This window comes from Oncorhynchus mykiss, chromosome 27, assembly GCF_057628025.1.
Source record: "Oncorhynchus mykiss isolate SJ-2025 chromosome 27, ASM5762802v1, whole genome shotgun sequence".
NCBI classification, from domain to species: domain Eukaryota; kingdom Metazoa; phylum Chordata; class Actinopteri; order Salmoniformes; family Salmonidae; genus Oncorhynchus; species Oncorhynchus mykiss.
Window position 1 is genome coordinate 10,827,465 of NC_143048.1, and position 11,663 is coordinate 10,839,127.

General features: G+C 39.4%; 2 protein-coding genes across 13 annotated transcripts; both read left to right on the plus strand.

Annotated features, from left to right (window-relative positions):
* The first annotated feature begins 233 nt into the window (after positions 1 to 233).
* On the plus strand, positions 234 to 4,993 carry chp2 (calcineurin-like EF-hand protein 2). 11 transcript variants are annotated; one of them, XM_090224464.1, is made up of 8 exons: positions 271 to 544; positions 763 to 831; positions 1,176 to 1,248; positions 1,385 to 1,465; positions 1,757 to 1,881; positions 1,990 to 2,051; positions 2,449 to 2,571; positions 2,826 to 4,993. In XM_090224464.1, exons 4-8 carry the CDS (start codon positions 1,419 to 1,421, stop codon positions 2,877 to 2,879), a joined length of 411 nt encoding a protein of 136 aa, XP_090080590.1. In that variant the 5' UTR covers positions 271 to 544; positions 763 to 831; positions 1,176 to 1,248; positions 1,385 to 1,418; the 3' UTR covers positions 2,880 to 4,993. The 11 variants fall into 11 exon arrangements, with proteins under 11 accessions (XP_021443200.1, XP_090080585.1, XP_090080586.1 ...); XM_090224462.1 differs by having other exon boundaries at positions 425 to 544; positions 1,960 to 2,051; XM_021587525.3 differs by lacking the exon at positions 763 to 831 and having other exon boundaries at positions 234 to 544.
* Positions 4,994 to 8,490: 3,497 nt separating this feature from the next.
* On the plus strand, positions 8,491 to 11,615 carry LOC110507503 (ribonuclease T2). Of its 2 annotated transcripts, none has more exons than XM_021587534.3 (10): positions 8,491 to 8,593; positions 8,954 to 9,051; positions 9,252 to 9,309; positions 9,380 to 9,447; positions 9,628 to 9,685; positions 9,768 to 9,835; positions 10,216 to 10,329; positions 10,455 to 10,503; positions 10,864 to 10,941; positions 11,219 to 11,615. In XM_021587534.3, the coding sequence occupies exons 2-10, from the start codon at positions 8,966 to 8,968 to the stop codon at positions 11,399 to 11,401; spliced, it is 762 nt and encodes a 253-aa protein (XP_021443209.2). In that variant the 5' UTR covers positions 8,491 to 8,593; positions 8,954 to 8,965; the 3' UTR covers positions 11,402 to 11,615. The 2 variants fall into 2 exon arrangements, with proteins under 2 accessions (XP_021443209.2, XP_090080578.1); XM_090224452.1 differs by having other exon boundaries at positions 8,539 to 8,593; positions 9,380 to 9,444.
* The last annotated feature ends 48 nt before the right edge of the window (positions 11,616 to 11,663 follow it).

Here is an 11,663-nt window from a genome sequence, read left to right on the forward strand (position 1 = left end):
AAAGATTCCATTATGTAATGGATTAGTGTTGGCAGTAGGCTATTAGTGATAATAAAGCCATAAGTCAAATATATTATTCAAAGATCCACTTTGCTATATATAATGCTATCCATTCTGGATAGCAAATCCAGGCTGTTGATAAAATTCGATATCAATCTTGGAGATCTGTTGTAAGAACAGATCTGGTTGAATTAGTGTTCTTGAAAACATATAAATCACGACCCCATTGGTCATTTGGTCCCCTTGGTTTAACAGCGATTGGATAGCAATGATGCCTATCATTAGCGGTGAACTGACTGAATTGACGTTCAATATACCCTTGCTCTAGTCGAGGATACAAACGTTTATTTCATAGCTACAGTCGTGTATAAATTCTAAATTACAGGCATTGGGAAGTTAACAGGAAAATCAGAAGTTCTGGGACGTGATATTTGTGTGTCGAGTGAAGCAGATGTTATTGTTTTCTTGTCTGTAGAAATGGGCTCGACAAATTCCACCCTGTCAAAAATTCCAAACGTCGAAGAATTAATGCAAGAAACGGGTTGTAAGTTCTCGGACGGGTAGGACTGTAGTTTAAGCTACTAGACAATCTGTATTTAGATTGTCATGATTGTACAATAACGTCATTGTTTATGCCAAATTCGAGGACACATCTTCGAGAGTGGGCGTATAACGGGATTTCATTATGAATGTTTTTGTGACAGCTATATGGAGCCCAGTTTTTCAATTCCTTCTATTGCATTTTTTTCCTAAATGTTTTAGAGCGCAGATATTTTGAAATGTGTCCAGATTATTAATAGCTTTCGCAAACATAAGAGTTATGTTTGACAGGTGCGCAAATTGCCCGCACAACTTTGTCTGACCAAAATACGCATGTGTCTTACCCAACAAAATACAGTATTTAATATCTAAGCTTTGAACAGAGACTTATATTGACATATGCATGTGGCTTTGAGAAGTTGTAGGTAAATTAATAACTTGGCGTTTAGGCTACACAAATGCTACACAAACACAAATGCTTGAATAATTTATGGAGTGTTTGCTTGAATGCAATCCAGAGTAATGAACTGGCCTTGTTGCATGTATTGATTAAATGATTTGGTGTGCCGCTGTCCTTCCCAATACTAATACTAATAGCATGAATCGATGGTTCTCCTGTTTTCTCTTTAACATAGTCACCCCTGCACACATTGTTCGACTTTATGACCGTTTCGAAGCATTGGACAAGGAAAAGACAGGCCATCTCCGGTACGTGATGGGACCATGTCAGCTTTATGGAGTTGACCAGTGTTGACTAAAACAGTGCATGTCATAATAATGATAATCATGTCTGAATGTCCTTGTCTGAATGTCCTGTCTTTGTTTTATCCCCATTACTGTGAAGCCCACAGGATTTTGGAGCCATTAATAGGTTGGCGATGAACCCCATTGGGGATCGGATCATTGGGGCTTTCTTCTCTCCAGGGTATAGAACAACATTTCTTACAGGTTTGAGTAAAATTGCTGACTTGATTACCTCACCAATTAAATGGTAAAGTGAAGGTTAATGTCCATTTTCACTGTAATATAAAAGTCCAGGTTTTTTGTAGGTCTCCTTTTAAAAAAGAACAGAGTGCACAATCAACAAGACAAATATTGATTTAACTTCAGTCAATTCTGTGCAACAATAAACGTATTTTTTAAATGTTTTATATCCATGTATCCTGTACATTTGGAATGCAAGCAGATTTTGGTCTTAACATAATCTCACTCTTAGACAGGAAACAGTGGACTTCCACTCCTTTGTGAGGATCCTGGCCCACTTCCGACCTGCGGACAAAAAACGTCCCAAAGATCCCAGTATGCCTGAACCTGTCAACAGTAGGACCAGTAAACTCAAGTGTGAGTCCTCTGGCATTTTTGTTGCTGTTGTGGTTGACTCACATAATAGATTTTAGCATTCAAATTCAACTCAATCAGATCCCCCCCTGGTTTTCTCCTTAATTTCAGTTGCCTTCCAACTATATGACCAAGATAAAGATGGAAAAATCTCCAGAGCTGAGCTTCTACAGGTCCGTAATAACTGTTAGCTTTACTGACAATAATACTCTGTATGGTGAGCAACACAATATACCACTAATAGTTAGTGATGTAAATTGTTTCTCTGTTGTAAACCAGGTCTTGTATGTCCCTACAATTTATGGCTGAAATGCCTACACCCTATACCAGAGGTATTCAAATCTTCCACTATGAGGTCCGGAGCCTGCTGGTTTTCTGTTCTACCTGAAAATGTATTGAAACCACCTTTTGTCCCAGGTCTAAATCAGGCCCTGATTAGAGAGGAAGAATGAAAAAAAGCAGTTGAACTGGTTTCATAGTCAGGATTTAAATTTTGAGGGCCCTATACAATAGAATGAAGCCATCCTCCATGGGTTTGGGATGTGATTGACAGCTGATGGTGATTGACAGGTGCTGCGGTCCATGCTGGAGATGCAGGTGACGGAGGAGCAGCTAGAGAGCATCGCCGACCGCACCATCCAGGAGGCTGACCTGGACAAGGACGATGCCATCTCCTTTGAGGAGTTCCGCAAGGTACCACCGGGTAGAGCTCTAAGACTGACTTATCAACATGGTGCATTGCAGCACAGGGCACCCAGAATACTAAGACATACAAAGTTCATGCCCATAGAAAATTATGTCAGCCATTGCTCAAACAGTACTGTACATTGTACGTTGACAGTATTTTGCCCATCCTCTCTCATATTCAGTGGCTGCATTTGCTTATAGCAATCTAGCAATTCCACCATTCCATTCAGTCTAACTTTGGCTGTTTCTTCTCCTTACAGTCCCTGGAGAAGGTGAACATCGACCACAAGATGAGCATTCGCTTCCTGCGCTAGCTAGAGTGGTTGCACTGGGTCAACTGACTGTTCATGGAGATGTTGCCCACTTTGGGTCTACTCATCCCTCCATGGTAAAAACAAGGCTTCTGCAGGGAAATATTACTGATTCCTTCAACTGGATGACTAACACTAAATACCTTAAATGACTGAATAATATGCTGTAACCTAATATGTTGTTTACAGCAAACTGGAATATGGGCATCATGCTCCAAAGTCTAACTGTACTAGAGGCCTACTGTATAACTACATAGTAACTGCTTTTATATAATACAATAAAATGCAATTTAATAATCATAATTATACATGGGACTTATTTAGTGGTAATCAAGGACACAAAGTCGCCTTACAATTGTAGAAGCAAAAAAAATATGTTAGTTTTGACAATAAGCTTTTATGAAGGGAAACAGATACTTGAAATTCATTTTTTGAAGTACACTATTTTTTGAAGTACACTACCGGTCAAACGTTTTAGAACATCTACTCATTCAAGGGTTTTTCTTTATTATGATTAATTTCTACATTGTAGATTAATAGTGGAGACATCACAACTATGAAATAACACATATGGAATTAAACAAAAAAAAAGTGTTAAACAAATCAAAATATATTTTATATTTGGAATTCTTCAAATAGCCACCCTTTGCCTTGATGACAGCTTTGCACACTCTTGGCATTCTCTCAACCAGCTTCACCTGGAATGCTTTTCCAACATTCTTGAAGGAGTTCCCATATATGCTGAGCACTTGTTGGCTGCTTTTCCTTCACCCTGCGGTCCGACTCATCCCAAACAATCTCAATTAGGTTGAGGTTGGGGGATTGTAGAGGCCAGAATATCTGATGCAGCACTCCATCACTCTCCTTCTTGGTAAAATAACCCTTACACAGCCTTGAGGTGTGTTGGGTCATTGTCCTGGTGAAAAACAAATGATAGTCCCACTAAACCCAAACCAGATGGGATGGCATATCGCTGCAGAATGCTGTGGCAGCCATACTGCTAAGTGTGCCTTGAATTCTAAATAAATCACAGACAGTGTCACCAGCAAAGCACCCCTACACCATAACACCTCCTTCTCCATGCTTTACGGTGGGAAATACACATGCAGAGATCATCCATTCACCCACACGCGTCTCACAAAGACGCGGCAGTTTGAACCAAAATTCTCCAATTTGGACTGCAATTTATGAGGCTGGTAACTCTTTAATGAACTTATCCTCTACAGCAGAGGTAACTCTGGGTCTTCCATTCCTGTGGCGATCCTCATGAGAGCCAGTTTCATCATAGTGCTTGATGGTTTTTGCAACTGCACTTGAAGAAAGTTCTTAAAATGTTCATAAAGAAATGATGGACTGTCATTTCTCTTTGCTTATTCGAGCTGTTCTTGCCATAATGTGGACTTGGTCTTTTACAAAATAGGGCTATCTTCTATATACCCCCCTATCTTGTCACAACACAACTGATTGGCTCAAACGCATTTAGAAGGAAAGAAATTCCAAAAATTTACTTTTAATTGAAATTGCATTCCAGGTGACTACCTCATGAAGCTGGTTGAGAGAATGTCAAGCATGTGCAAAGCTGTCATCAAGTCAAAGGGTGGCTGCTTTGATTTGTTTAACACTTTTATGGTTGCTACTTGATTTCATATGTGTTATTTCATAGTTTTGATGTCTTCACTATCATTCTACAATGTAGAAAACAGTAAAAATAAAGAAAAACCCTGGAATGATTAGGTGTTCTAAGACTTTACTGTAATAAGTCTCTAGATGTAGCAGTCGGTGTCCAATTACACTGAACTTGAGAACTAAACATATGAGTACGAAAGTGATAGAATATTTCTACAAATTAATATTTTTGTCAATTGTAGCATTCATTTACTGAGTTGCTTATGAGGAGAAAAGGCCATGAAAAACTTAAGCTTGGCTCTAATTGTTTCAATAGATTCGATTTAGAGACAGTCCAACAAAACAAATGTCTACATTTTGACCCAGAGTAACGAAAGGGTCTGTTTGTGACTGACTGGATGACTTTTGAATTGTGTGCCAAAATGTATTTCTCAAATCTCAGCATTTTTTTGTCAGATACATGGAATCTTAATTAAATAACCCTGTTGGTATTTGGCTGGAGTATTTTTTTTGCAACTGATTTTCATATTTCTAGCATCAGTAGACTTTTTGACGTTACTGATTCAAATAGTGACACCTCCTGTTGCCATCCACGGCCATGCAAAACGGGGTTCTTTTCAAAGTTTGTTCCGTGTGAAATGTTCCTTCTAATTTCTCTGATTGAACACAGGGTGGCAGGAATAGATCATTTCATTGAGGTTGAAGTGAAATGACACATGGGTTGATAGAGGAACATAGGGCTTGCCTTGAAACAGAGGCATAATAGAGAGATTTCTGTATTCTGTACATAAAGTGTCCCATGACATTAGAAGAAGGTCATAAAGTGGAATTGATTTAAACAAACACATGCATTCGCAGGGCTTCCTCATTTGCCCTTGGGCTGACAGGCACGTAGAATCCAGAATAAGGATATCCAGTGCCTAAAAAGAACAGAAAGACACACTGATTACAGCATATGCGATGCAGCATAGAAAACCATCGGCACAGTACTCCAAATGTACAGAGTGCGTTGATGGAAGAATGTAACAGGTACCTGCGGAGGGTGATGGTCATTGTTAGCCGGTAGAGAAGGACATCAGTGGTCCCTCCCTTGATGTGGACTGGCAAGCCGTTGTCCGCCTGTAACCAAAGTTAGTGGTCAAATACCTATTCATGATCATGAATCACTGGGGCCTTTATTGTAAGCCAACTTTGGGATATGTGATGATAAAACCAAATGAAATTGCGTTACAAACCATGACGGAACAACTATTCCCTCAAGCCCCTTTAAAACCGGTAATGCTCTTTTTCTATGTTCAGTACTGTGATAAGATTCTAGACGTTGACCAACAACAGTGGACCTCGGGCAATTCCTCAATTCCGTAACACGACACATGCAGTAGTTCAAAATCAGGTCAATGTTGCTCAAATCACATCTGGTTGACATTGTTGGCCCATTTGATTGCCAATAAATATCTAAATTCCCTGATTAGATACCTCTTGTTTTCCTCGTTTGGGATTGTTTCTCACCCAGGTGTCCTAATGAGGTCATGCTCCCCTGGAATAGGTTCTGACGATCTGGCACCTTGTTCTTCATCTGTTTGGTTGTTGTGCTGAAGGCTCTGGTAGCCAGCCGAGGCAGCTTCTGAAAGGATCCCACAGTCACATGTTGACCATGTTACCCTGTGTCTGCATATGATGTGAAAACTAGATTGAAAATGCAGGGCTTATGACAAAACATTCCTCTGCATCCCTAATTTCCAAATGTCCAAAAACAAATGGGTTGGATGCTTTCTGAGTGGCTGAGGCTAGATGCTGTTTTCATAGTGTTTCTAGTAGATTAAATATTTTGATAATAACATAACAATAGTATATGAAGTTATTTAGAGAATGGATGATCCGGATTAGATGGGACTATTAGCGTGGTGTTTACCTTTGGGGTTCCACACCTGTTTTTCTACTTTCACTTTTAAAGAGATGTGATACTAGCCTGTTGTTTCCTATAGGAGGAAATAGCTATGGGAAACGTTGGGTTACTCTTTCCTCTCCGTCTTCATCATGACAACATCTGCTATTGTGTACAGTCTTGGTTAGGAGAGGAGATATCCACCTCTAACTGTTTTTGACGTTTTGAGTACCAAATAAAGTTCAAGTGGTTTGCATACACAATAAAATAGAACTACACATTTGTATTTCATTTTAACAGCATGCAGGGGGGAATTACACATACTTGTTGGTGTAGTATCACCTTCTTCCGTATGTTTTAGACTTTTTCAGTGAATATACCATTTTGGCATCTTAGACATGCGTTCCATCCAAGGTGATGCTAGTTTCAAAGACAGCTGTGTTATCACCTCAAATATACTGGATTAAATCAACATCCTCTAAAATACAAAAAAAAAAACACAAAAGCCTTCTCTGTGAACAAGGCAGAGAGTCAACTTCCTTTGACAGATAATCTGTCACTCCTAATGAAATATGAAATCAGACCACTTATCGATGTTCTATAAAATGACCCTATCATGTGCATAGTGGTATATAAACATTATTGTCAATTAGATAATCTGTTGAAAACAGAGGTCAAACCATACCCCCCTAACCCATACCACTTGGTCTGACCCATTGTGTTTATTCTTTATAACAGGACTATTTCATCACTAGGGACTTTCAAGTTTTTAATCTATTGGTCTTTGTATCACGTAAACATTCTCTTACTACTTTTTACTATCACAGGCAAAACCTTCTCATTTCATTGAAGACCATTTTTAATACTGTTGTATTCTGTTGACTTGGGTTCTGTCCCTTGAAGAGAATTGTACCACAGTGTAATATCTACAAAGGTCAAATTGGGTGCCTGAACCAGCAGGGTGAGAACTGACATTGCCGCCAGCCAATGATGTCAGCTCGGGGATTTGAACTTGCAACCTTCTGGTTACTAGCCCAACACTCTAACCACTAGGCTACCCTGTACGTATGTGTCCACTATATGTGGACACGGCACAGTTTGCTTAGAGAAATCATAAAGGACCGGTAGAGGAAATGTGAATCAATAGAAATATACAAGACTAATATACCATCGCATTTTTCCACCTCACCTAGAAGTGAGAGGGATATAATTAAAATGATATGACCTCTCAGTAGGAGCTTGTAAACTAGATATTTTAAAAGAACAATAAGACCAAGTTGTTGTTAACTAAAAATGTAATCTGATTGAAAATATGAGTCCAATACGACCTTACACAGAGATCATATAAATTATTTACATTTCTGTAGAATGACATCAGAATCTGCTGGGACCAGCCATTTTGTTTTACTGTTTAAAGCACCATATATGCTGGCCTCACTATCAGTCGACCACCGGAGCTAAGACAAGGCCTGCAACAGGTTATTTGAGGCCAAGGTCCGTCTAATTTATCCCCCACACATACTGGAATTATTTATTCCATCTAATACTTAGCAACAGGTAATCAGGAAGACAGATTGCACAACTCATTTTGCATTCTACTCTCCACATTAAAAAAGTTGGTACAGAGGTTAGTCCAACTGTACTTCCCTTTCCAATTAAGATCCAAGGTTCTACTAATAATATTATGAATCTTTATATGATTCAGATGACAGAACAATTAGGAAAAATAGTTTTTTACCAGTAGGTGATTCATGGTGGAGTTTGTACTCTTGCTGGTTGTCGAGCTACAATAGTCATTTACAACGTTAAAAATGTCTACACTGTATTTCTGATCAATTTGATGTTATTTTAATGGACAAAAATGTGCTTTTCTTTCAAAAACAAGGACAATAAGTGACCCCAAACTTTTGAATGGTAGTGTAGGTGATATCATTCCTGTATTTGCATCATTCTAATTGATTCACTTGCTTTCAGGGCACACTGTACATCTTCCATTTGTGTGAATAATATCATTTAAAAGTCTCAAAGCCAGACAGTCTTGGTTTAATTTCTGGGTTGAGGTCCTCAGAAAGGGGAACTGAGTATGTTGTCTCACCTCTCCCCAGCTGTGATCATGAAAACAGACAAACACCTGGTTTAGCTTATTTTTCCCCACATTTGCAGAGAACTGTCAGTATAGATCAGTCGCACATGATCACTGTCTCTGGTAAGTCTCATAACAGATGTATTAAAGTCTCATAGTTGTACTATAGGGTTTTTGTAAATGTGATGTTTATAGGCAATACATGTATGTCTCTAGCTGTCCTTGTTTGTAGTTAGAGGTGATAACGAAGATAAGAAGTAGCAAAGTGTAGACTCGACAGTAAGGCATGCCCATGTGAAATGTACGATGCCTCTTCGACGCTCAACTGGCGTCGAACACAAGTTGTTAGCGCGTCATTTACAATGACGTTCCTAGGAATCGACATATTTGCGGTTTCTTTAATGTTTACGAGAGCAACACATTTCAGACTTTTTCCCGACAAACAATTGTAGCCAACATATGTTTTATGTCACTCACTCCTAGAATCGAGTAAATATGTCAGGGCTGCTCATGGTGGCCTTGCTCACTGTCCTTACCCTCACCCTGGAGTCTGACCACTGCACAGCAGGCCCTCCGGAAAAGTAAGATAAGGATCTTGCATTGTAAATACTCCAATCCAATGGTGTAATGTAGACTTTTCAATTTAAAACTGCTTTTATATTGCAAGTCGATTTTTGACTATTATCTTTTTGGACAAGTATACTTGAGTGTGACGTATTGTTATGTTGAAATATTAAATAGTCTTGGGCATTAGGATACAGAATCATTCCATCTCTCCCAGGTTCTGTACATGGCAGTGTTTGAAGTTGACTCTGCAGTGGCCTGGGAGCTTTTGTTTGGTGAGTTTAACCACTTCTCCATAGCACATCACCCATTCCTGTTATTCTAACTCAATCTAACTCTGCACAGGGTCTAAAGAATTCATCTCAATGCAGAATACCTCCAAACATCCAGAACTGGACCATCCACGGACTGTGGTATTATTATTTATTTATTTAATCTTAAAGGGTAAATGTGTGACTGGTACATTACAATTAATTATATATATCAACTGATTTGTTATTCCCCATCAGAATAAAACATTTTGACTGATTTTAATAAACTGAATGAGAATGCCAATTCATATCAGCATTTTTAAATATATTTTTTTTACCTAGGCCTTTGAAAGCTCATACATGTTGCCGCTGCTGGCCAATATTCCACTCTGACCTCAAGGTAAAACTCGTCTCAGGTTACAGTCACCATCGAAGGACAATGAAGAATCCATGTGTTCAGCAGATATCCCTCTTTCTTTCAGGAGCTGGACCCTGAACTCTCTCAACTTTGGCCATCCCTACTCAAGACCCACTCCAGTTTTCTCTTCTGGTAAGAGGCAGTATGTGGGTCAATTTATCACCTAAATAGCTTCTCCTTTCGGGTCATGGAGAAGTCGTTAAAAATATATGCCCTTTTTTAAACGATTGAATTGGAATGTCGGTTTACTTCCTGAATCGACTGGCTTTAATTCGAATTGACCCCAACCCAGTTGAGGTCTTCTTACAAATGTGATTCTTCAGCTTTTAATATTACCTGTCCACCGTCTGTTATACAATGTAGCATTATTTTCTCCGTTAGATTGAATGGAAATAGTCAGAGGTCGCCACAGAATATTAGTTACTACTGTATTCCGGTTAACAGAATGTTGGTTATGTGTTACAGGTACATAATAGAGCATGTCACTGAGTGTGCATGTGTTTCTCCAACAGGAAAGATGAATGGATCAAACATGGTTCTTGTGCTGCTTGTGTGGAGGGCATGAACTCTCCTTTGCGTTACTTCCAAATATGTCTGAAACTACGCGAGCGCTTCGATATTGAACGGTCAGCCCCACTGATCACATTCACACATCTAACCTGCCTGTTTCACCATTACACATCGTCAAACCTGTGTTGACAGCTTGCATTTTTATTCTGGCTGAGCTACCTGTTCTCCACCTATTGTTCAGAGCCTTAGAGGATGCAGGCATCAAGCCCTCCTGTAACCAGTCTTATCAGGTAGGTAATACCCATCACCTTGGGGAAGGATTAAAATACAGCTATTGGTATTAAGGTTTACAGAAATTAAACTAAGTAAGGATATGAAGGCTATAAACATTGTAATTCAATAATCTTGTATTTTTGCAGCATGGGTTTCAGTAGGTGCCTTATAATATATAACCACTTAAGTGAACTTGTTTGGTTGAGATCTGAAACATTAGAAAAGAGAAACCCTGAGAACATGGCAAATGATTCCTATTTATGACCAAAAAAAGCAATTACCTTTTAACATAAAACGTTTTCATGAGGAAGTAGGATGAAACTTGAGGAATTCCAGCTGAATAAGTCTACTACTGCATTGTTCTGCCATCTGTTCAGAGCGATGAAGTCAAACATGCACTGGCCCGTGTCATTGGAGATGACCCCGGTGTCCAGATTCAGTGTATAAATGAAAAGGTAAGCATCCCTAGCCTGAGGGCCAGTCTGTCTGTGCCATCATTCCAAACCGTTTGGCTTGACAAGGTCAGCAATGAAATAGGCATGAGCACAAACAAATCTGTGAACAAGCTAAAGCATCACCGTAGTACTGTACCAAACCATAGATTATCACCACTTGAGTGTTGTCTGTTTGCCTTGTGTAATTCGGCAATAGCGTTGCTTCAAATAGATTGGTTGTAGAGAAACATTGTTTATTTGTGGCTGTGTAAATGGAATAACCCATCACTTCCCTCAGGGACGAGAAGTGTTGGTCCAGGTGAAGATCCCTCTGTCTCAAAACCTCACCCTTGGATGTCTTCACGAAGAGGACCAGGGAACTGAACCTCAACCTACCCTGCTCTGGCACCCCTGTCCTCATGACTCCCCCGTCTTCTACTTCCCTATAAACCACGACCGCCCACACCAGCCCTGTGACTAGTGTTACGTCTGCCCTCAACACAGACCGGGCTGCCATGCCTGCTGGCTTAACCTAACAACAAGCAAGTTGTTGAATTGCAGGGCTCACATCTTTGAGGTAGATTACATTAAGGCACTCATTTAGTATACAGCCAATTCATGTTCTTTCAGTATTTTTCTTCTGCAAAACATGCTTTTGGAGATAAAAAAAAAATGACCCCCAAAAAATGACAAAACCCTTTAAGTGTTTAAAGCACCTTATTGTTACCTATATACAAAATGCA